Source organism: Somniosus microcephalus, chromosome 4 (assembly GCF_052327205.1).
Source record: "Somniosus microcephalus isolate GS21.2 chromosome 4, FLI_Smic_1.0, whole genome shotgun sequence".
In the NCBI taxonomy this organism is placed as follows: Eukaryota; Metazoa; Chordata; class Chondrichthyes; order Squaliformes; family Somniosidae; genus Somniosus; species Somniosus microcephalus.
The window spans coordinates 263,614,529-263,640,563 of NC_140990.1; the positions used below are offsets into that span (position 1 = coordinate 263,614,529).

General features: G+C 45.0%; 1 protein-coding gene across 3 annotated transcripts in view; it reads left to right on the top strand.

Annotated features, from left to right (window-relative positions):
- gpd2 (glycerol-3-phosphate dehydrogenase 2 (mitochondrial)) overlaps positions 1 to 26,035 on the top strand; it is a 188,449-nt gene that overhangs the window by 123,536 nt on the left and 38,878 nt on the right. For 2 of the 3 annotated variants that reach the window (XM_085986319.1, XM_085986320.1), the window contains exons 6-9: positions 3,572 to 3,735; positions 11,120 to 11,284; positions 20,077 to 20,221; positions 22,074 to 22,267. In XM_085986319.1, coding sequence (XP_085842445.1) covers positions 3,572 to 3,735; positions 11,120 to 11,284; positions 20,077 to 20,221; positions 22,074 to 22,267 — 668 coding nt within the window. The remainder of the gene's footprint in view (positions 1 to 3,571; positions 3,736 to 11,119; positions 11,285 to 20,076; positions 20,222 to 22,073; positions 22,268 to 26,035) is intronic. The other variant, XM_085986321.1, reaches the window with a different exon arrangement.

Sequence of the window (26,035 nt, forward strand, 5' to 3'; positions counted from 1 at the left end):
AGTTCCAGTGCCCAATCCAGCCTGTGAACATGTTCCCAAGCTTACATCAGTAGGTCTGGCTTAGATTTACATTTCAATGGAACAAGCCCACTTCTGATGTCTGTGCTGCTTTCACTAACATTGGCTGGGCTATATACATTATGTTGCTTCGAAATCTGCAACTGCACAGTACCATCTCCAGATTCATCCTGTGATGAAACCTGCCCCTCAGGCTTTGTTTCTTCATGCCAAGAGAATGGGCGATTCCTAATTTGTGCAATTTTTATATATTTTTTTCATAAAGGGGGATTTATGTAGATAGTGGAACCTAAATTTTCTAATCAATAATGTTTTAGCAGCAACATTAACTCAATTATTTGAAACTGATTAAGACCAGCTTTACCAGAATGCCAATCAGAAAATCTAGATCATTGATTGCTGTGGGATGAAAAGCTCAGCCTAACTGAGTAATAGGCGCTCGCCATTCTAGAATTTCTTGGAAAATTTCCTACTTGTCATTTTCATATATTGGAATAGCTAATTGTAACAAATATGGATTCTGGAAAGCTATTGTTTATTTCATTTAGAAAGGACACAGCAGCTTATGTTGGCTCAGCTTAATCTTTTCTCTCGGTGTGGACTGCCTTCCGCTGTCTAGCCATACTAGATCAGGACTTGGTGGAAAATTGCAGGCCCATGGTGTGTGTGTTTTTAAGATATTTGTATTTTTTTTAATAAACACGGAATGTTAAGTTGTTTGGCAACGGTGATATGTGCAGTGATAGAGGCTATACAAAGTATTGATACACCACCCAATTCTTTTTCTTATTTTTGTTTGGTGGTGCCACCAACAATGGTGAGGGCAAATAACAACAGAAAATGCTGGAAACACTCAGCAGATCAGGCAGCATCGAGGAGAGAGAAACAGAGTTAATGGGGGGGGAATTTTCCAAGCCCTGAAGAGGTGGTTTGGAGGCAGGACTGCCGGGAAAATGGCAGAAACTGGGAGCGGGTACCGAACCCGCTCCCAACCCGCCTCCGTGCCATCTTCCCCCGACTCACGCAGGGACCTGTCTCCTCGAGGAGGAAAGGGGATTACAGCCACTTGACAGCCTGTTAACAGGTAGTTAACAGGCAGTTAAGAGGCTTATCCCCATTTTGCCAACACAAGCGCAGGCTTCCCAATGTCAGGAAACACCACCCAGGTCAGCGAGGCGATCAGTGGGTCTGCGTGGGTGAGCGGGGTCAAAGTGCGCTGTGGAGGTGACTCATGGGTGCAAGTGTGGAGAGGTAAGTATGGGAGGTGAGTGAAAAGTGTTAGAAAAAGTTTCCTTTATTTGTTCCTTTCTGCAGGCTTCAACCCTTGGGGATCCGGAGGTTTCTCCTCTCCAGGGCAGAGATGACAGAATGGCTGCTGCATTCTCTGATGCAATAGCCATCTGATTTCTGCTCAGGAAAGAGGTTTGGTGAGTTTAGAGTACAAGGACTCGCCAAAGAACAGAGATTGTCAGTGTTTGATAGCTTCTCAAAACTGTCACACGATGATAATTCATCTGTCAAAAATTTTTGACAGATGAAACGTCATACGCTGACGTTCTCTGTCACCGGGTTTCTCTTAATTGGCCTGCTAAGCCTGCAGTGCAGTATTAACCAGGTCAATCGAGGGAAAATAGCATGGGTAAGCCGGACGTCGTTGGAGGCGACAACCAGCAGTCCCGCCCCCAACGCGCCCCATTAATAAAATCCAGCTCAACGTTTCGGGTCGGTCCTTGACCCGAAACGTTAACTCTGTTTCTCTCTCCTCGATGATGCCTGACCTGCTGAGTGTTTCCAGCATTTTCTGATGTTATTTCAGATTTCCAGCATCTGCAATATTTTGCTATTGTAGAATCTGGCTTACTTGCCTTTCTCCAAAAGCTCTGTTGCATAGGTTACAAAATTAAACATACTTGTGTTTTTACTGTGTAGATGGGGTTAGGTCATCGGAAAGTCTGTTGTAAATATTTTCTGCCAATAGGGGGAAAATGTAATTTGGGGTGACAATAGATTTGCTATTCTATAGACATAATTTACACAATGTTATTATTATATTGGAATAGCTAATTGTAACAAATATGGATTCTGGAAAGCTATTGTTTATTTTATTTGAGACCCTGGAAGCCATGCTGATGAGGTCAGATATCTTTAGGTCATGGGAATTCATGTGTCATACAGGGAATGATATAAGCATTTCAAGCTTCAAATGTAATGTACTTGTATATGATTATAAATGGAATGTATACAAGAGAATAAAATTGAATAACTGGTAATTTTGGCTACATGAAAAAAAATCAAGTTATGTTGCATACAGATACTAGCTGGGGGGGCCCGGCATTGCCAGGGCAATTTTGGGCCGCGCGGTTTACGGCCGGGCACTGCGGCTCCAGCACTCTGTCACTTTTTCCCTCCCTGACCCTGTCTCTCTGCCTCCCCCTCTCTCTCACTGCCCCTCTCTCTCCCTGCCCCCTCTCTCTCTCCCCCCCCCTCTCTCTCCCTGCCCCTGTATGTCCTCTCTCTCTCTCTCTCTCTCTCTCTCTGTCTACCTCTCCCCCTGTGATCTCCCTCCCTCCCCCTCTTTTGGCGCCCGGGGAAGGGCTTTGAAAATTGAGCCCGACCGCGGTGGACGTGCGGGGCCTAGCGGTTCAGGCCCGGCCGGGCTCTCAGGCCGAGACGGACCCCAGCTGAGCTCCTGGTGCGGCAGGGAGCCGCGCCGCGGTTTACGGCCGGCCGCAGACGCTCCCCCGCCCTCTTCCCCCACCCGCTCTGTGTCTCGGGCCGAGCGGTTGTGAGGCCCGGCCCGAGTGACTGCAACTCACCTCCCGCTCCCGGAGCCGCAATGTGGGGGTTTGTTTGGCTGGTGCTGTCACTGTGGGGATGAAAAAAATGGCGGCGAAGTTTTGGGAGGCTGCAGGATTAGGCCTGCCCACAGACGGCGGATTGGTCAACCATCAGGTCACTGAACTGTAGGATTGGTCAACGATCACGTCACTCAACGCTAATGAGCGGTAGGATTGGTCAACCGCTAATGAGCGGATTTTTGAACGTTTTTTGTCTACTGTCCGAACAATTTTTGTCTGACCAAAAAGTAATACGCCTATTAGACTCCCCTGATCATAACCTTTCTTTTGATATATAACATACGTGTAGGTACGCTCTATAACTTTTGAGTGTATAGATAGATGAAAAATTTGTTTCTGCTTTATGTATATTAAAACTTGTCTGTTTATGGTATACCAACACCAGGACATGTAGAGACCCAATTAAACACCACGTTGTAAATTGGCATGTGAGAAAATCTGTCAGGTGGACAGCCTTCTGTTTTTTTCAAAAAAATGGTAAATGCCCTCTTTTTACAAAAAAAACTTCTATTCTTAAGGCAAATGGCAATTTTCCAGATTTTTAACACGACAAAGGGATTGCCTGAGGAACATAATACCTCTATGGACAGAATCTTTGAAACAACACAATAGTTCACAAAGCGCATTTAGATTTGTATGTTTGTAAAGAGCTTGCACTCCAGTCCTTCACAGTATCCTTTATTTTTATCCAATAGGTGGTGGCAGTTGCCTTATTACTGGGCTGGGATAAAGATGTACGATTTTGTGGCTGGAAGTCAGTGTTTGAAACACAGTTACATCCTTAGCAAGTCAAGAGCTCTGGAACTGTTCCCCATGCTGAAAAAAGACAAGCTTGTAGCAGCTATTGTGTACTATGATGGTAACCATTTTATTTTTTATTGTGTCTAAAGGACTTTAAGTAACTGTTTATAAAAGTAGAATCGGAGAAATAACCTCACTGATTGCACTTTGTTAACATTAGCGGCATTTTTTGAGATGTTTTAAAAGACTATTCGTATGTATTCAAATGCTTGAGGCCAATATTTTCAACTGTTACAGTTAATCCACGTTAAAATCTGTTGGCCCTAAAAAGTGTTTGAAAGCATCTTTGTGTCACATACAAGGAATTAAAGGGTACAGATACCCAACAGCACTTAAACTCTTGGGGCTGAATCTTAACTCCCAAAAACGGGTGGTTAAAATTCAAAAAATCTGAAACAGAAACCCAAACCGCTTCGAACCCACCCACTTCCACTTTCGATGGAGGCAGGATGTGGGGCGGGTGACCAATCCGCTCGTAGGAGGCGGGTTGGTCATTTAAGTATTATAATGAGGCTGCGTGCCTTCATTTTAGCAGTCATTTTCTTTTCAACTCCTGTCAGCCGGGTTTCCCCGGCCTCAGGAAATCCAGTTGGTGAGAGGAGTACCTTCACAGCACTGCTTGTGGGTCAGGAGGAGCAGGAGTGTTTCCTCTTGGCTCAACAAGCTACCCAGTTTAACGCCGCCCCCCCCCCCCCCCACCCCCCGGCAATCTGTCTGCTTTTACCATGCCTCCCGCCCCCCTCCAACTACCATCGGAACCGCCCCCCCCACGATCTCTTCCCCTGCCCACTAGACCTACCTGCTCTCCTCAGCTGTGGCCTTGAGCTGCAGGCTCCCCAGCCCGCCAGGCCTCCAGCCTGTCAATCAGGCTGGCTGTGGGCGGGAAAACGACAGAAAAAAATTTAAAGAGGCCCTGCCGTTTAAAAACTGCAGGATGTTTGGGAAACCCCTTCTTCCAGGTTTCTTGACTTTAAAACAGCCCCCCACCCACCGCATGGCACGCGCCTCGAGGCTAAAACCCAGGCCTTGGGTTCTACAGCTGTTAAAAGCATTTTATTATTGAAGTATAAGCAATGTGTCATGACAATTAGCAAATGTCTAAGGAGCTTTTAATGCAGTGGTGGTCTTATTAGTCATGAAGTGAGTTTAGTCTAAAAACACAGTACTATGAACAAGATTTCAGAATGTTATCATTTGGACAAAGTATTTTGGGTAATAGCCATTTCTACTGTCTGGGAAACTGTTTTAAAATGTAGGGTAGGAATTATTAACTTAATTATAGTTCTAGTGCCTGCTTCTTCCAAGAATATTGCTGAAGAATTGGATAATCTGTTTAGAAAAAAAGTACTAAATAATGAGCGGTACCTGGCCGTAGTGCAATATCTGCCAATACAACTTGAACTGATGGTACACAATATCACTGCACTGGAAAGCATGCCGCAGCAGGGCGGTAGTAGATAAATTTTCCCCAATGATTCCTTCGACAGTATGTCTGTTCCCTGGTTGGAAAATGGTGCCGCAGGACCTAAGGAAACAATTTTCAAAATGGGTAGAAATAAAAATAGCAACATGGAGGTAGAAATTGAACATTACTTGCGCACACACAAGCAAATAAAATGCATCATGCTATTGTATCTGCTCATACTTTAAAGAAAAAGTTGCTTATCTAAACAGTCCCCATTGTCCGAGACACTGATTTTTGCCAAAACAGTACATAGGATTACATAGGATATACGGCACAGAAACAGGCCATTCGGCCCAACCGACGGCGTTTATGCTTCACTCGAGCCTCCTCCCATCTTTCCTTATCTAACTCTATCAGCATAACCCTCTATTCCCTTCTCCCTCATATGCTTGTCTAGCTTCCCCTTAAATGCATCGATACTATTTGCCTCAACCACTCCCTGTGGTAGCTAGCTCCACATTCTCTGAGTAAAGAAGTTTCTTCTGAATTCCCTATTTGATTTCTTGGTGACTATCTTATATTGATGGCCTCTAGTTATGCTCTTCCCCACAAGTGGAAACATTCTCCCTGTATCCATTCTATCAAAAACTTTTATAATTTTAAAGACCTCAATTAGGTCACTTCTTAGCCTTCTTTTTTCAAGCGAAAAGAGACCCAGCCTGTTCATCCTTTCCTGATAGGTATACCCTCGCATTTCTGGTATCATCCTTGCAAATCTTCTCTGAACCCTCTCCAGTGTCTCTATATCCTTTTAATAATATGGCGAACAGAATTGTACGAAGGTTCGATACAAGTTTAGCAAAACTTCCCTACTTTTCAATTCTATTCTTCTGGTTTGCTTTTTTATGGCCTTGTTAACCAGTGTCGCAACGTTTAGTGATTTGTGTATTTGTACTCCGAGATCCCATTGCTCCTCTACCCCACCCAGACTCGCACCCTCCAAGTAATAAGTGACCTCCCTATTCTTTCTATCAAAATATAATACCTCACATTTATCTCTGGTGAATTTCATTTGCTAATTATATGCCCATTCTGCAAGTTTATTAACGTCCTCCTGTAATTTGTTGCAGTCCTCCTCAGTATTAATTATCCCCCATCAATTTGGTGTCATCCGCAAATTTAGAAATTGTGTTTTTGTGACAGTTAGTCACAGAATACATTAATAGGAGGTGGGCCTCTAGCAGCATGAGTGAACCATCTCCAGGATTTCTTCTTCCTGTAGAAGGACACTGTGCAAGGCAGCCCTCCAGCAGTCTGGCCATAGCCTGCTGAAACTTGTTTGAGCTGTTGTGTATATTTGAGTAACGAGCAGTCCTGAGTCCATTCTCTTATTTGATAATTTTGTCACCAAGTCACAATACACATTATTGCTTTTTCATATAAGCCTGCATTCCAGATTTGTGTATATGTTGTAAAATGCCATTTTTTTAATATAAAGAGATTTGTGTTGATAAAGTTTCATACTGCAATTAATTGTGTAAACATAGTTGTCATTGCAGTATCTCTAGGAATAGCCTACAGAAAAATAAACCTCTTTTGGTGCTGACAAGGTGCTGGTGAATGGAGCACTCTCTGTTTGGACACCAAAAGTCAACATCAACAGCAACTTGCTTTAATTTTGCACCTTTTACATAGAAAAACATCTCGAGGTGAGGAAAAATAGACGCTGAGCCAAAGAAAGCAAGATTAGGAGGGGTGGTGACAAACTAGCTCAAATAGTTGGGTTTTAAAGAGGGTTTTAAAGGAGTAGAGGGAAGTGGAGAGGTTTAGACAGGGAATTCCAGAGCATGGAGTCGAGGCAGCTGAAGGCATGGCTGTAAACGGTGGGGCAAAAGGGAAGGAGAGATGCACAAGAGATCAGAATCAGGGGGTTGAAGGGCTGGAGTGGGTTACAGAGGTGGGGAGTGATTTGAGGCGTTGGGAAGTGGGGAGGAAATGTAGGTCAATGAGGACAAGGATGATGAGTGAGTGGGATTTAGTGTGGGACAGGAAATGGGAGCTGATTTTTGGATGAGCTGTAGTATGTGGAAGATGGGGAAACCGGCCAGAAGAGCATTGAAGTAATCGAATCTCGAGGTGGCAAAGATGTGAATGAGGATTTTAGCGTGGATGGGTTGAGGCGGTGCGGCGGTGCACTATTATACAGGTGGAACTATGTAGTCTTTGTGATGGAGAAGATTTGGGTTAGAAACTACTCTGGGTCAAATAGGACACTGAAGTTGTGAACAGTTTGTTTCAGCTTGAGCCGGTGGCCAGAGAGAATGATGGAGTCGGTGGCAAGGGTACAGAGTTTTGTCCAAAGACAATGGGCAGGATTTTCTTGGGCCGTGGAGGTGGGATTGGAGGAGTGTGGAAGGTTAAAATCCCGAAATCAGGGGGGCACGAACCCATCCCGCCCCCAACCCGCCTCCATGCCAGTTTCAAAGGAGGCGGGTACCCGACCCGCACTGGAACCCGCCTCCCTGAGGCGGGAAGGGGATTAGTGCCAATGACAGGTAGTTAACAGGCAGTTTTTAGCCTAATCCCTATTTTCATTGGTGAAATGTGGGATTCCCAACGGCTCCAAACCACGGCAAGTTAGCGAGGCGGGTCGTCAGGATGCAGGGCTTGGCGGGTTCGAGATGTCCGGTGTTCAGGTGAGTGATGGGTGCATGAGTGAAGAGGTAAGTGTGTTTGGTGAGTTTAAAGTGTTTAAAGAAGTTTTACTTACCTTTACAGCCTTCCTTCCTTCAGGTCTCGGGAGTCCCTCATCTCTGGCACAGAAAGCATTCAGCTTTCTGTTCCGGGGAGATCTATAAATCATCCTGAGAGGAAGGAATTAACTTGGAGTACAGATTGTCAGTGTTTGACAGCTTCAAACAGCTGTGAAACGCTGATATTTCATCTGTCAAAAGGTCTTGACAGATGAAATATCAATCTGTGACGTCACCTGTTGCCGGGTGGCCCTTAATTGGCCTGCTGAGCCCGCGGGCTCAAAGTTCAATCAAGTCAAAATCGCGTGGGTTGGCTAGAACTCGATGGAGGCGGGACTACAACCCCGAAAGTTGTAGTCCCGCCTCCTCAATGAAAATCCAGCCCAATGACTTTGGTCTTCCCAATGTTTAACGAGAGAAAATTGCGACTCATCCAAGACTGTATGTTGGATAAAGCAGTCTGATAGATAAAGGTAATGGAGGGGTTGAGAGAGGTGGTGGAGAGGTAGACCTGGGTGCCATTAGTATACACGTGGATCCCAAGTCTGCAGATGGTGTCACTCCCAGGCCACGCAAGCACAGTTAGGTGCAGAGTAAATTTTCTCCATTACATCAATGTGAATTTCTTCCATTTTCTCACAACATTTACCCAGTGGCCTTATGAAGGCCAACAAGTGCTGAATTAGTGTCTGTTTTGTCTATAAGTCTGTGTGGATCAAGATGCCCAAACCGATTTTATGACTGAGGAGACTCTAGGGGAGATGTCCTATGTCTGCGCCCTAGGATTTCCTAGGAGCGTCGACTAACAGAAAGTCGGGTGGGTTGTGGGTAAAACTAATGCAAGGGAAATTGGGTGGATGCCTTTGTGCTCCGACTGGCCCAATTGCCTGATGTCTGATGTGCCCAGACGATCCAGTGTGCCTGGGTGTAGATGCAAGGAAATCTCCCCATTTTAGTCTCAACTGAATTTGAACTCTGGTCCCGGGGTGAAGGATCAATGCCCAACCTACTGTACCTGGATTCATTCAAACTTTCATAGAAATCTTCACATTCAAGCTGCAACATTCACAGGCCAGAGACCAGTGCAAGAATCTACTGCAGGGTAGATGTGCTCTATGTTGGCATAAGAAAAGCAAACCATATGTTAGTTGTTAGCCTGGGTGTATACAGCATGTCCCATTTATTCAAGGTTTCCTTTGTAGCCGCAAACTCACTACTTTGTTTCTGAGGGGTACTTGTCAGACTTCATTTAGCATTTGTTGATATCCGGATTCTCTTGGAAGGCAAAAAGGCAACATATTTTTTTTTACGGAATATGACTGAAATCTGAGCAGTGATCTGTCAGATTCACTCATGCAGCTGAAGGAATATTGAAGAAGACACATTACTCGGAAGCCATGGCAAGGCTTCTTGGTATTTGGATGCGCTTTTCTTGGTAGATCAGTTGTTTACGCACTGTATGATGTGGGGCTTAAGCAATCTTACAAGACAGTCTTCTTGTGTTTGTCAGGAAGTATATTCCTGTGCTTAGATATGTGCATTGGAGCCTTTAGGTTGTCTTCTTGTAACAAAACAGGAGCGCTTTGCATTCCACAACAGTTCACTAGCCTAGAGGAGCCATCCCCACAAGCATGCAGATGATAACTGCATCTCCCGCTGTACCTGCAACAATTTAATTGGACAAGTCAGCTCAGTCAAGCATTGCAAGCTCATGACTTGGAGACATGAAATTCATTGTCATTATTGTCCCTGTCATTTTAGATCGTTTTATTCCAGTGCAGAATTTTCTTCACTTCAATGCACACTCTTCCTTTAGGAAATGGGGATTATGGCTGAGGTTGGGGTGGGGGCAGGACACTGAACTATGCTTACCTCAGGGGGAGCCACAGATTAAATTGGCTTTGCTCACTGACTTGATGGCTGTGTGTGTAGCTGCGCTATATGTTTTGTTAGAGTGCTGCATGAGAAATCTTTGCTATCTGGTTTACTGAACCTTTAAATATCCTCAGTTTTATTTATTTAACAAGATTACTTGTTCGAATAGTTGCAACTTGAAGTATGACCAGAGGTTAGCAATTTGTATTTTCTGAAAAAGGAGAGCAGAGTTTGTAATTTTCAAGGTTTATGATTTTAATTGGGTAGAAGTGTAAAATGAGAAAGAAATAGTTGTGATTTTAGTAAGAAACGATAAGTGATAATTGTTTCTGGGTTACAGAACAAACTTGCAATTTCAGCATTGAAAAATAAAGTGACTTTGTAGTCTTTGTAGTTTTATTGTATTTGTGGAGCAAATGTTTAAGAGGATTTAACAGCACACATATCTTGCATATGTTGCCTTAATTCTCGTCCACATACATGCCTTATACATTTTGTAGAATAAAGGATCATAGATAACTTGAGTGAATATTGAAAAGCTGTGCAACAAATTACAACTGGTTTAACAGGAAAGCTGGGTCAAGCTATATATATGTATATAGTCCAATATACATAACCTTCTGTTCTGAATTAATAACTGAAAATAATTTTATGCCCTGCATGCTAACCGAATATGGCAGCAGTTAGTATTACTGGCAGTTGATTGCAAAAACTGCCCCTCATCTTTCTTGAGATGTTTGGTAAAATTGCTGTTAGCTTGTGGTAGCATTAACCTTACTACCAGTTACCTAGCCCCTAGTTATTATAAATTCAGGGCACACAGAGTCTGTGCCCCTGCAATGCAGAACAATTTTGCTCACAGCACAACATTCATGATTTTAACTTCAGTCGCAATAATAAATAGAAGAAATCCCTCAAGACACCAGCATTAAATGTGATTAATCATCTCTATTCTCCGTTCTCTTTTACCAGGGATTTTTCTGCAATAAATCTTTAATGATGTACATAAGAATCACTTCCTAATGAAATCGGGCTTTGTTCATTTGTCACCTTTTAAAACCTTTACTTTAAATTGAAGAACTTATGACCTTTGACTTGGGGGATAGATCACTGCTGATTTTCTAAAACAGTTGGATTTATACATGAATCGCAGTGCAAAAATATTTCTTACCGAAATCCTTTCATGTTGTGTGGCTTATGGGGAATGTTAATTAACACTGTTGGGGCCTTTAAAGTGGTGAATGCTGTAAATTAGTCTTAGAATTATTATTCTGAGTCTTGACTGAAAATGAGATATATTAAATCTGACAGGGACAGATGTGACAGATCTGTTCTGACACACTTCCATACCACAAGTCAGTGGCTTGAGGTGACTCATGTGCTCCCTCTGAATCTGTCCCCTGCTGCAGGACAACACAACGATGCACGAATGAACCTTGCGATCGCTCTGACTGCTGCCAGGTACGGTGCTGCCATAGCCAATTACGTTGAAGCAGTGAGCCTACTGAAAAACACAGATCGGGACACCGGCAAAGAATATATATGTGGTGCTCAGTGCAGGAATGTTGAAACAGGTATGTACATATCACCTTCAAGAATGTTAACTGCCTCAATACCAGTGCCAGTATTTTACTTTTTGAGGTAGATGGGTCATTTTAAGGGCATTTAACTCAGTAGTTTTTATTTGGTCTAATTTACACAAATGCAGTCAGTAGGCAAAGGTAACTGTGTAAATGACATATGGCATATGCCGGTAATCAAACTGTATTGAAATTTTGAACTCACCCTAACACCCATTTTTGGCTGAAGATTGAAGCTGTACCCAGGTATGATTTTACTTCTTAAAGAAAAAAATTGCTGTCAAATTTGGATTGCATAGTAAACACAACTATACATGAAAACATAGAAAGAACATAGAATCATAGAATGGTTACAGCATGGAAAAAGGCCATTCGGCCCGTCGAGCCCATGCCAGCTCTCTGCAAGAGCACTTCAGCTCGTCCCACTCCCCCGCCCTTCAGATTTCTTTCCTTCAGGTACTTATCCAATTCCCTTTTGAAAGCCGTGATTGAATCTGCCTCCACCATCCTTTCAGGCAGTGCATTCCAGATCTTAACCACTCGTTGCATAAAAAAGTTTTTTCTTACGTCGCCTTTGGTTCTTCTGCCAATCACCTTAAATCTGTGTCCTCTGGTTCTCGACCCTTCTGCAAATGGGAACAGTTTCCCTCTATCTACTCTGTCCAGACCCCTCATGATTTTGAACGCCTCTATCAAATCTCCTCTCAATCTTCTCTGCTCTAAGGAGAACAACCTCAGCTTCTCCAGTCTATCCACGTAACTGAAGTCCCTCCGTACTGGTATCATTCTTGTAAATCTTTTCTGCACCCTCTCTAAGGCCTTCACATCCTTCCTAAAGTGCAGTTCCCAGAATTGGACACAGTACTCCAGTTGGGGCCAAACCAGTGTTTTATACAGGTTCATCATAATTTCCACACTTTTGTACTCTATACCTCTATTCATGAAGCCCAGGATCCCATAAGCCTTTTTAACTGCTTTCTCAACCTGCCCTGCCTCCTTCAACAATTTGTGCACACATACCCCCCAGGTCTCTGTTCGTGCACCCCCTTTAGGATTGTACCATTTTGTTTACATGTCCTCTCCTCATTCTTTCTACCAAAATATATCACTTCACACTTTTCTGCATTAAATTTCATCTGCCACGTGTCCGCCCATTTCACCAGCCTGTCTGTCTTTCTGAAGTCTATCACTCTGCTCCTCACTGTTCACTATACTTCCAAGATTAGTGTCACCTGCAGATTTTGAAATTGTGCCCTGTACTCCCACATCCAAGTCGTTAATATATACCAAGAAAAGCAGTGGTCCTAGAACCGACCCCTGGGGAACACCTTCCTCCAGTCTGAAAAACAACCGTTCGCCACTACTCTGTTTCCTGTCACTTAACATGTGTTTATAAAGCATCTCATCTTGTCCCAAAGTGTTTCACATGCAAGGAATTACTTTTGAAGTGGTTATGTCTGGGCCAGGGGAGGCCATGGCTTTCCCTGTATGGCCTGTGCTCCTCCTGACCCCACAAAGGGAAATTATTTCACTTACCTTTAGGGCTTCTTCATTCTTCCCACTGGTTGCCAACCTGTTTCAGCCTGGTTTGAAAGTCGCAATGGCTTCCCCACTCAGGACAATTAAAATATCATCGGGGTCCTATTGACCTCATAGGTCCCTAATTAGGATTTCTGCACAAGCCTGAATCCACCGTGCACCTCATCCGCCCCCAAAACTGGTGGCGTTAAAATGGGAGATTGGTAGCAACGGAGTGAGAAATGGAGCAGCTCCATTTTAACTGCTTGTCCACTCTGTTCCAGTCTCTTGGGGAGAGTTTAAAATTTGCTACCCCCCAAGTGTTGCTACTTGTACACTTGGTGGTGGCAGAGGCACCAGGTTAGGGAGGGGAATAATCACCCAGGCTGCTGCTCCTGATTGCTATCCAGCAATCTTGGCTGGAACCATGCGTGTGTGGTTGTTGGCTGAGACCAGGATCCAGCTTGGCTATGATGTTCCCACAATAGCCTGCTGAAAGTTGTTGCCTTGACCCACAGATATAGAATGGACACTTGGACAAAGTCCCAGAGGGTTCATAGCACCTGGTGAACCATGACCCAAAAATTGATGGTTCAGGAGAAGGGGGAGGGAAGAAAACTGGCAGAATGAGGCGATAACCTTTAACCTTAATTACATGGAAGTTCAAAGGTCAGAGAAGACTCTAATATTGACTCCTCACTACAAGTGTAAAATGAATGAATTCTGTGTTATGAATTGGTCGTAACAAAAACATAAACCCACCCATTAGATCCATCCACCCCATTCTATCTGCTGTGTATTTTCAACAGTGAATTTATTTTTTAACACCACATAGACATGGAGGGAATTTTAAAATTTCGGAAACCCGACCCCAATCCCGAGCCAATCCCACCCCAACCCGCCTCTAAAATGCTCATTCCGGTTTTAACGGAGGCAGGTTGGGAGGGCGGTTGACTAACCTGCTCTCGAGAGGCCGGCCTTTAATGTAAATATGTTAATGAGGCTCTGTGTCTCAAATTTTAGCAGGGTTTTAGATTCAGTGTCTGTGGGCCGGGCTGCCCAGGGCTCAGGAAACCTGGCAGCTGAAGGGAGGCAAGACAGCTGGATCCAGTAGACCAGTGTCTTCCCAGCACTACTTGTGGGCCAAGAGCAGCAGGAGTGCTTCCTCCGCCTCCCTCAAGCTAACCTGCGTCGATCCCCCAGCCCACCGATCGCTCTCTATCCCCCCCCCTCCCCCCAAAACTGCCTTTTTTATCTCCCCAAGGCCTTTACGATCCATCCACTCCACTCCTAGGCTGTGGCCTGGTACCGCAGGCCTTCATGCACGGCAGCCTCGTTCTGGCAGGGAAACAGAGACAAAAAATTTAAAGGAGGTCCTGCTGTTAAATTTGGCAGGACCTCCAGCTACCTGCATTTCTGGGTTCCCCGGCCGCTGCAACCCTCCCTCCACGGATCCCCAGTCTCTGCCATACAGTGTCAGGTATGCACAAAAAACAAACATGGCCATGTAACAGTACCACTGTACTAGAGCAGTATAAATGTGGGAAAGCTTACTCTAATCTGCCAGTGTGAACTTCACTACTGAGCATGGATTAAGACATTAGGGCCTAGAAATTCAGTATAGCCACGTTTGGGGTGCTACAGCCGGGCGTTCGCTAAATTTAGCGCCCGGAGCAACTTAGCACCACCTTCGCCGATATTCAGTTGCATTGCCCCAAGAGGTTGCTGCTGCGCTAAAGCAGGCGATGCACGACTATCATAAGGCGCTAAGCCGGCATGCCGAGGCGCTAACACCGAGGGCGGGCGCAGCGCAGGTGCGGCGAGTTTCTGAATGAAGGCAGACACGCTGGCGCCGGTCAGCTCTTAAAGGGGGAGGGTCGACTTGTTTGGCTGCCATGCCCTGCACACTGCAGGCCTGAAGCAAGGCCTGACCATTGCTGGTTCATCAGTTCTACGCCCTGGACCATGGGGAAGCCCGCTATTCTTCCAAATCCCATTGCACGCTCTTGCTGCTTGTCCAGGGTCATGGGGAAGGAGATGTACTGACGTCTCCTTCTGAAAAGGGCATTGTTCACCTGGCGGATGCAGCAATGCACCGCGAACTGGGAGATGTTGGCAATGTCCCCAGTAGCGGATTGGAAGGAGCCGGTGGCATAGAAGTTGAGAGCCACCGTCACCTTCACTGCCACCGACAGAGACGTCCTGCTCCTCAGCTGTGGCTGCAGATCTCTGCGAAGCAGGTGGCAGATCTCTGCGACCACCTCCCTTCTGAATCGCAGCCTCCGAACACACTGCTCCTCAGACATGTTCAGATATGAGAACTGCTGGCGGTTTACCCTGGGTGGGTAAGGCCTCCTGTGCCGACGCCTGTTGGCCCTTCTCTGTCTGGCCATGACTGGCACACTCTCACGGCGTCTCTGATCCCTTTGAATGCAATGCAGAAAGCCAACGTTTCCACCCATTGCAGCCCCCATTATATGTGGCGACTCAAGGCTATGGCACTGAAAGTGAAATCCAAGTGCAAAGCTCTGGCCTGAAGCCAGAAGTACCTGTGCGAGCGCTTAGTCAAAGCAGAAAGCTCTCTGCCTTTGTCTCTCTCCAAATATCCGTGTCTCACACAGAAGGATTGGCACAAAATGGCTGCCACTTATAATGCAGGAGGAGTCCCTTTTAAATAGCGCCCCCCGCGCCCCACAGCGACCGGGAACCGTTCCCCTCTACCAGTCGCTGGGGGCGCCAGGCGCAAAGAAGGGCGGCGCCACTGAAGTTCCGGTTCGGGGCGCACCAAGGGCGTTGCACCATGAAACGACGTCATGATCTGCGCGCGCAGCTGAGCGGGTGCTGCGGTTTAGCGCCGCCGCTAAATCGTGAGTGAAGTACGAGAGGCGCAGATCGCGCCGCACATGGGCGCTAGCCGCTTAGTGCCCCACTTCTCCTCCTCCTAAGGCGCTAGCGGCTGGCGCTAACAACTGAATTTCTAGGCCTAGGTATATAAATGAGGATTATTCTCTCAATTTACGTAATTCAGAGCTACTGGTGAGGCATGGACCTGTTCCAGGTGAGATTGTGCAATCTAGTGTCTAAAATGTTACTTTCAATAAAATGGGACAGAATTAGCAACAAAGCTTTCGCTGTTTTTCAGCAACCACATTCTGCGTACATATTAACCGTGCCATGCAATATGTTGCTTTCCATCAGGGATAGTTTGTGAATGTAATGACAGCAAAGTTTTCTGCATTTTCAATGCATACAAGGCTCTGTTAGTGCTGTTTACATATAGCAGTCAATCAATTTGGGGTGGGAGGAACAAAATATAGTGCGGGCAGAGTGGCTGGGCTATTGGCACAGGCCAAGAAAAGAAAAGATAAAAATAACAGAAAATGCTGGAAACACTCAGCAGGTCAGGCACCATCGAGGGGAGAGAAACCGAGTCAATGGGGGCGATTTTGCCAGCCCTGGGGAGGTGGGTATGGAGGTGGGACTGCCGGGAAAATTAAAAATTTGGGGGTGGGTGCCAAACCCGCCCCCAACCTGCCTCCATACCATCTACCCAGGAGGCGGGTAGCCGTTCCGTGCCAGATCCCGTCTCCTTGGAGGCGGGAAGGGATTAAAGCCTATTAACTGCCTGTTAACAGGCAGAAAATAGGATTATTCCCATTTTTCTCTTAAAAGTGCGGGCTTCCCGAAGGCTCAAAAACCCGCCAGATCAGCGAGGTGAGTACTGGGTCTGCGGGGGTTGGGGGAGGGGGTGCAAAAGTGTGGTGTGAAGGTAAGTGATGGGTGCAAGAGTGGAGAGGTGAGTATCTGAGATAAGTGCAAAGTGTTATTAAAAGTATATTTACCTTTGTTTCTCCCTGCAGGCTTCAGTCAGTGTGTATGCGGAGAGTCTCGCATCTCCGTGTTGCAGATGAGAGATGTCCGTTGCATTCTCGGATGCAACAACCATCTCATTTCTGTAAAAGAAAGAAGGTCGATGAGGTCTTGTCTTGTATGCAAGACCTCATCAAACTGCAGAGATTGTCACTGTTTGACAGCTTCACAAAGCTGTCAAACAATGAGAATTCATCTGTCAAAAATTTGACGGATGGCACATCATACGTTGACGTGCTCTGCAACCGGCTTTCCCTTAATAAGCCTGCTGGACGGGCTTAACAAGGTCAATCAAGGGAAAATAGCGTGAGTTGGCCACAAATCGATGGAGGCGGGACATCGACCTGACAAGCAGCAGTCCCGCCTCCAATGTGCCCCCAGTCACAAAATCGCCCCCAACATTTCGACTCGTGGTTCTGGGAGGGAGGGGAAGGGGCGAGAGCAGAAATGCAGGAAATGGAATGGACACGGTTGAGGGCCATGTCAACCACGGTAGAGGAGAATCCTCGGTTGAGGAAAAAGGAAGGCATACCGGAAGCACTAGTATGGAAGGTGGTATCGTCAGAACAGATGTGGCAGAGACAGAGAAACTGGGAGAATGGAATAGAGTCCTTACAGGAAGCAGGGTGGGAGGAAGTTTAGTCCAGGTAGCTGTGGAAGTCAGTGGGCTTATAGTGGATGTTGTTTGCTAGCCTATCCCCAGAAATAGAGACCGAGAAGTCGAGGAAGGGAAGGGAAGAGTCAGAGATGGACCGTGTGAAGGTGAGGGAAGGGTGAAAATTGGAAGCAAAGTGAATGACATTTTCTAGTTCAGGGTGAGAGCAGGAAACGCCACCAATACAGTCATCAATGTACTGGAAAAAGAGGTGAGGGAAGGGACCTGATTATGACTGGAACAATGAATGTGCCACATATTCCATGAAAAGGCAGGCATAGCTGACAAAGGAGAAGTTCAATGTGAGAACAAGTTCAGCCAGGCGGAGGAGGGTGGTGGTGGATGGGGACTGGTTGGGCCTCTGTTCAAGGAAGAAGTGGAGCACCCTCAGGCTGTCCTGTAGGGATTGGACGTCCATAGTGAAAAGGAGATGGTTGGGGCCAGGAAACTGTTAAAGTGACAGAGGGCGTTGGAAGAGTCGCGAATGTAGGTGGGAAGGGACTGGACAAGGAGGAAAAATAGAGTTGAGATAGAAAAAAATCAGTTCTGTGAGACAAGAACAGGCTGAAACATTGGGTCTACCAGGGCAGTTCTGTTTGTGGATCTTGGGAAGGAGGTAGAAGAGGGCTGTGCGGGGTTGGGGAAATTATGAGATTGGCGGCCATGGAGGGAAGATCTCCAGAGGAGATGAGGTCAGTGACAATCTTGGTAACAATGGCTTGAAGTTTGGTACTGGGGTCATGGTCCAGGGGGAGGTAGGAGGAGATGTAAGAGAGTTGCCATTCAGCCTCTGCACTGTAGAGGTCGGTTCGCCAAACAACAACAGCATCACCCTTGTCAGCAGGTTTAATGACAATGTTTGGCTTGGATCGGAGAGAACGGAGTGCTGCAAGTTCAGAGAGAGGTAAGTTGGAGTGAGTGAGGGGAGCAGAGAAATAAAGATGGCCGATGTCATGCCGGCAGTTTGCAATGAAAAGATCGAGAGAGGGTAAGAGGCCAGAGGGAGGGGTCCAGGTAGAATAAGAATTCTGACAGAGAAGAAAATGCTGGTTACGTGGAATTCTCCCACTGCCAATGATATTTGAACTGTAGTGCTGAAGGAGAAATCAGAAATCCCACTTTTCAACAACAGCCATCCACTCTATTGAAGGTATTATTTATATATTGTTGCTGATATAAAAAAGCAGGGCCTTGAGTCCATCAAACGAGAGCTCATTCTTTGCCATTTAAATTGATGAGTCACCTGACTTTCCCAATGTTGTGCAACTTGTGTATATTTTGCTAATGCTGGAGAGACACAACTGAAAGAAGAAAACCTCTTCTGTCAACCTCTTCTTACTGACCAGGAATTATTTCACCTGTTGGATAAATTTATCTAAAACTACTGACTCAACTAGTGATGGACAAACTGACAGAAACACACGGTGGCCTTGTGACAAGGATGCAGAGTGGCCCTGCATGATCTGCTGAGAAGCTTATACTGTAGCCAGTAAAATACCAGAAGATCTCTGCAAAGACCTGAACAGTGAAATTCGCCTTCTACAAGGCTCATGTTAGGAGTGTGATTGGATACTCGCCACTCGCCCAGATAGGCGCAGGCGTAACAACACTTGGGAAGTCGAACACTATCCGAGATTGAGCAGTTTGCTTCACTGGTGCTACTGCCACTGAATTCAATATCTGTCCCAATCACCACCAGTGCACTGTGGCTGCAGTATGCATGATCTACAGGATGCACTGCAGTCCCTCACCAAGATTATTTCAACAGCACCTCCCTCCCGGGCGACACCTACCACCGAGAAGGACAAGTGCAGCAATGTCGGGGAACACCATCACCTCCAAATTCCCATCCAAGTCGCGTGCTATCCTGACTTGTACATTCATCACTGTTCCTTCATCGACGCTGCATCCGAATCATGGAATTCCCTACCTAACAGCACTGTGGGAACCCCATTGCTGCAAGCACTGCAGGACCACTAAGGATGGGCAATCAATGTGGCCCTGACAACATTGGCCACATCTTAAGAACAAAGAACAAAACAATGAAAGGTGACAGTCCGGCCAGAAAACTCTTCTTTTGCAGGCCAACACCTGCAGCTAATTTGTCACCAGACGAAAGGGAAAGTCTCGTTGAATTGTCAAGTGATCAACCTGAAGTTGGCATTTCCCCAGAAGCTGCTGCTGATTTTTTGGCCACTCGCACAAAGTGAATTTCCCGAATTAGCACGTCGAGCTTCTCGGGCGACTCACTGACCTTTCTGTGTCAGTCAGGATTCTCAGTGCTCCTTGTTTAATTCAAGTATACCTTTGGGTGGAAAGTCACCTGAGGGCCTACCTATTTACCCAGCTGCCCCGAATAGAGTAGCTCTGCTCAGCAACAAATGAGACCCCCTCGTCCCCTGTATGCACATTGCTAGTCTATAGTTTGAGGAGTGATAAAATACTAATTATAATACCCAGTTGTACATGAATTGTTGATTTTTGTGGTTATATCATTAGCATAAAATACTTCAAAGATTAAAGGCTATATTTTCTGGTGTTTTATGAAGTAAATTTAACGCTTTATGTTTTGTTTCAAAGCAAAGAGATACACCATGTAGCATCTATCATTTCAATATTTAGAGGTTGTTCTGAAACAATTTTATCCACTTAGTTGTGGAGATTTGTTCACTGAGAAGTTAATCCAGAACTATTATTCTGTGGGGACAGATGGCTGTCTGATCAGTGTTGTTTTCTTTCACAGGGGAATTGTTCAATGTGAAAGCCAAATGTGTTATCAATGCTACAGGACCTTTCACAGATTTGTTGCGTGAAATGGATGATAAGGGAGTCGAAAAGATTTGCCAGGCTAGTGCTGGTGTGCATATTGTCTTGCCTGGTTATTATAGGTAACTAAATATATTACTATAGACAAAACCCATGTGCAAAAACCTAAAATAGATCTTACCCACTTGTGGTTCTTTTTATTACACCGCTATTGACTATCTGCCAACACAACGGCGGAGTGCACTCTACTTTCTTCCACTTTACACCGCAGCTGAAAATCTCTGATGTGAAAAATTGACAATGCTGCATCAGAGTAGAAGGGGGAATAACCATTTAATGTAAATAAAAAGTAATGTGGAAGAAAGATAATTATTGTGTGACAGAAAAGGAGCCTCCAGTTTCTGTTCTTTTTAGGTACATGACTTCACTTTGCTTCTAATCTGTGAGGCAAATCTCATTTACAATATTGCCCCATAAAAGTTTTTTTTAAAATCACAACAATCAACTTGTTACTTTTTCAATTATTTTGTTCCATTTCACTTTAGGAATTTGCATAGAAATATGTTAAGTTTTTTGTAACAAAACTTCTAGTAGCCACTCCGTTGAAATTAACTGATTTATTAAAAATAATTGTTTCACACTGTTATCTTAATTTTAATTTCAGGTATTATTGACAAAGATGCATGAGGCAAAGGCTGAATAATTTCTGTTATAAAGATTAAGAAAAGCACAATCTGTACAAAATTAGTCATTTAATAGGAATTTATAGCCAAACGTTCGGTTACTATAATGAGATCTGTAACAGATTGAGCTGCTTTTTGCATGTATTTACGCTGGCTGGAAAACAAATATGAACAATTTGGATTCAAAGCAAATCCCATCATAGCTCAGAATTGCTGTAGTAAAATATGTCTGCCAATTCTCCACGCAATCACTTGGAATTGTAACGTTAGATCTCTAAGCATTACTGTGGTTTTTTGAAAGTGTCCTTTTTATTAATTGTTTAAAAAAAAACTGTTGCAAATGGAATGTAGGTTGTATTTGGAGAAAGAGATGTGTGAGGTGACAATGAACAAAGCAAGCAAGATCCTGGGTTATATTGCCAAAGTGAGTTAAAATCTCTAGAAGTCATGATGAAGCTGCACAGCCCTCTGGTCAGGCTGCACCTGGAGTATTATGCACAGTTCTAGTTGTCACGGCATAAGTAGGCCTTCCCTGGTGGGAGGTGCAAAGGAGAGTATTGAAGCTGATTTCTCGTGTTAAAGGGCCGAGCTATGAGGATAGACTTGATAAATTGGTCTCTCTGTCCTCAAAGAGATGCCTGACCTTATAGAGGAATGTGAAGCGTTGAAAGAAATAAACGCATAACAATAATTTCCGATATATCGGGAGCAATAGAAGAGGGCGCAGGTTCAGAGTTGTGAAAGGCAAGTTTAGACAGCAATCAGCAAATATTTCTTTGTACAGAGGGTGAATAACAACTGGAATGGGTGGCAGGAAGGGTGGCTGAAGACAGGACAATGGACTCATTTAAGAAGTAGCTGGATGTTGTAATGGGGAAATGGTATTTTTTTCCTTAGTATTGGAACTTGAGGCAGCTTGCTATTTAATGTAGATAAGCATAAGCCAGTTGAGTTCATAGAATCATACAGTATTTGGGCTTTGGTTTTTATACAAATGGGGGGGAAAACTATGTTCTAGAAAAGTGTTAATTATTGCCCAGATTTCTTCTGTTTAAGCTATTATTTGGGTAAATTATAATATTTGTACATGGATTTTAACTATTTTCTAAATACTCAGGTACATGTTGCCACGTAGCTATACTTACTGTAGTTCTGTTTGTGAACTGAGTCAGTGCAAGAACTGGTGAGCGCATTTTAAGAACTAATTAGACCAGATGTTTTTCACAGTGACTTGGATGACTTTAATGCAGGGATTAGATTTTGAAAATAATCTCCGCATTTGTCCTTGCAGCCCTGAAGCCATGGGGCTGCTTGATCCAGCAACTAGAGATGGCCGAGTTATATTTTTCTTACCATGGGAGAAAGTGGTCATTGCAGGAACCACTGACACTCCAACAGAGGTTACATCTAAGCCCATTCCCCACGAGGAAGAGATTAGCTTCATTCTCAGTGAAGTACGGAACTATTTGAGCCCCGATGTTGAAGGTAATTTTGTGAACTTTAAGTAATCCTAATCTCTAAACTAACCATTAAAAATACTGATTTAGAACAGACCGTATGAATGTATTCAAAAGCTAAATCTGTAGAGATATTGGAATGCACCTCTCTAACAGTTGAAACCGTCATATTTCAGACATGTTTTGTATCGCCATTGCCCATTAGATTGACATGGCCAGCACATCAACACCGGACCTCTGTAGATTCTCTGCTTTGCAAAGAGTCCTAGGATGTGCCCCACTACCAGGTTCCATTTGGCCACCCCACAGATACAGAGAAAGGAAAGTGAGGAGGGAGATTGGGAAGGCCCCTACTGTCTTATTGCAATGCTCACTCTGGGCCTGCACTTACTGCAGACACAAGCCTCACTCTACTCTTTTGGTGAATCCCTTGAACTCTGGGGCACTGTTGTGGGGGACAAGACCTGATGCAATGGGTCTCCTTCCTATTTCCTCTTCGATGCCACTGGGACCTGAGCAAAGAGGAGAGTCTGTCCTCGTGTCGTTAAAGAATAACAAGACTGCCTCCCCAGTGTGAGTGCAGACATTTTTTAAAATTCATTTTCTGGATATGGATGTCACCAGCAAGGCCAGCGTTTATTGCCTATCTCTAGTTGCCCTGAGGAGATGGTGGAGGCCATTCTTTCACATATGCCATTAGAGCCTAGAACTGATTGTTACTCATTGGTGTGTAATCACGAGCAAAAGAGCATTGCAAGTGTTGGTGGTTACAATAGTTGGTGATATGTGTCCTGAATGCAACATATTGTAAGTGACCGGAAATCCCATCACTGTGTCAATCATTGGTTGCTGGAAGACACTTTTCAGAGCTTTCAGTTCTGAAGTGTATTTGAATGTTTTAAACATTCGAGAGGTAGTGTCTAAATTTGCTATGGCTATAATGGAGTCAAAAATTTTGCATTGTAAGAGCCTATTCAGACTGTCAATAGCGTTTAAACTTCAGTAATTAACAATATTTATAAATAGGCTTATATTATTTAAACAAACTGTGCCGGCCATATCAATCTGCTACAGACCCATGTTATCCTGCAAACATTTATGCCAGGCATATCCACTTCCAGAGACTTGGACACGTTCCAGCAGTTTAATTATAGTGTGACAAGAGCTGCTATTCCTGGTAGCATGGTTTATAAATGCAGTTCAGTACTCTCATAATATGATAAATGCCTCATTTTAGGTAGATCGACCAGTGTGGCAACAACAGTTGCATTTGAAATGTAGACTAAGTTCTTCTACCAATATATTCTGTGGTGCTTATTTTGAACAGGGCATTAAAAACATAAATCAGCGTGTTGTAAATGCTTGTTGAATGATCTACCGTCCTTTTTGTATGACCACTTCATATAAGGTGGAGTAATATGGATAGTTTTAATTAAAAATGCATCTGTAGTATATGCAGTTAATGTTCGACTTCTCTAATGTACAAGTTGGAATTTGTAGCTCAATTTTATAGTTTAATGGAGCAAATGTGAAATTCAGGTTTCTTGACTTCAGATACAAGCATCAAATCAGCAGGTCAGACAGCATCTGTGACTGAGAGAACAGACAAGTTAATGGGGCCTAAATTTGTTAGTGCCCAAACCAGGCAATTCCAGCGATGGGCATCGGCAGCACACCAGAACGGGGAGGCCCGAGGAATGAGCTAAGCTCACTACCTCACTTGAATTCCTACCCCCTTTAGATAACATTCCTTTCACCTTTTTGAGTCAATTTTGTTCCTGTGCACTAGAATTTAGTGATTTGTGTACCTGGACACCTAATTCCCTTTGCTCCTCCACAGTTCCTAGAATCATAGAATGGTTACAGCACAGAAGGAGGCCATTCGGCCCGTCGAGCCTGTGCAACCTCTGAGCAGGGCACGGACCACATTGCCAGTGGCTGTGAAGGTGACATTGGCCATGAGCTTTTATGCGTCAGCATCCTTACAGGCTGGAGCGGGAGATATTTGAAACATCTCTCAATTTGCTGTCCACTGTTGCGTAGGGGAGGTCACGGAGGCTCTATATTCAGAGAGCTGACTACATTTAGAGAGCAGCAGGCGGAGTGAGCACATGGATTTGAGGATTGCAGGCTTCCCCATGGTGCAGGGTGCCATTGACTGCACACACGTTGCTTTGTGGGTGCTGCATGCCAGCTCTGAGGTGTACCGCAACCGAAAGGGATTCCACTCCCTCAATGTCCAGCTGGTGTGTGACCATAGGCAGCGAATCATGCAGGTCAATGCCCGGTATCCTGGCAGCAGCCATGATGCCTTCATTCTGCGGCAATCCGCAGTGCCATCATCACTTGAGCCATCATGACAAACCAAAGGGTGGCTACTGGGCGACCAGGGCTATCCGCTGACGACACGGCTCATGACTCTGGTACGCAACCCACGCACACGTGGACAGCATGCATACAATTAAAGCCATGCTGCCACACGAAATGTGATAGAACACAACATTGTTGTGCTGAAACACATCCTAGTGCTGCTACGCAGTGCTACCCCAGTGGCTGCAGCATGGTTGGTGGAAGGCTGCTGACTTTCAGTGGGGGAGACTGCAGATGGCTTTGGAGGACAACCTCAAGCAGCTCTGGGTTGCTCTACAGAGCCACTGCCACTCCCCTGGGGCAGCGCCTCAGCAATCCTAGTAATCTGTTGGAGGAAAGATTATCGGACTGCTGTGACACCCTGCAAGCCTCTGGTATCTGCAGTCATGATGGCAGCAGTCTGAGCTTGCATGGCAGAAATCTGAGCTTCCACTGTAGCACCCAGACGTTGGGTGGCTTCTGCTTGGGCTGCAATGGAAGCTGAGACATCGGCCATCAGATGCTGCATCATGGTTGGGCCCTAAAGTGTCACCACTTTCACGCTGGAAAGTATGGGCTCCAAGCTCTGCGCAAAGTCCTGTGTAAAGTTGGTGCCGGACTCCTCCATGCTCCTTGACATTACACACAGGCTTTCAGGCAGACCTACCAATGCACTAAGCATTTCTTTGTGCCTAACCATCAGCCTTCTTCTGTAGCCTGCTCCATCAAAGTCCTTATCTGAGTTTTCTGCAGCAGAAATCATGTGCGACCTTGCCCTTTGGGGAGCTGGCACCTGTGCTACCCTTTTCCCCTGCCTTGTCTGCAGGCCACTAGTGCCCGGTATCTCACCATATGCAGATCCTGCCTCTAAGCTAAGTTACATGCGGTGGAGGTGTCCTCACAAAGGAGGACACAAATAACCTCCCAGAGATGCCGGGGAACATAGGGTCTGATGAAACGGTGGAACTGAAAGAAATCAGTATTTGTAGGGAAATGGTGCTAGGAAAATTGATGGGACTGAAGGCCGATAAATCCCCAGGGCCTGATAATCTACATCCCAGGGTACTTGAGGAAGTGGCCCTAGAAATAGTAGATGCATTGCTGGTCATCTTCCAGAACTCGATAGACTCTGGAATGGTACCCATGGATTGGCGGGTAGCTAATGTTACCCCACTATTCAAAAAAGGTGGTAGAGAAAAGGCGGGGAATTATAGACCGGTAAGCTTGATATCGGTAGTGGGGAAAATGCTAGAGTCCATTATAAAAGATGTAATAGCAGAGCACTTGGAAAGCAGTGACTGGATCGGACAAAGTCAACATGGATTTACAAAAGGTAAATCATGCTTGACTACTGGAATTTTTTGAGGATGTAACTGGTAAAATAGATAAGGGAGAACCAGTGGATGTGGTGTATTTGGACTTTCAGAAGGCTTTCGATAAGGTCCCG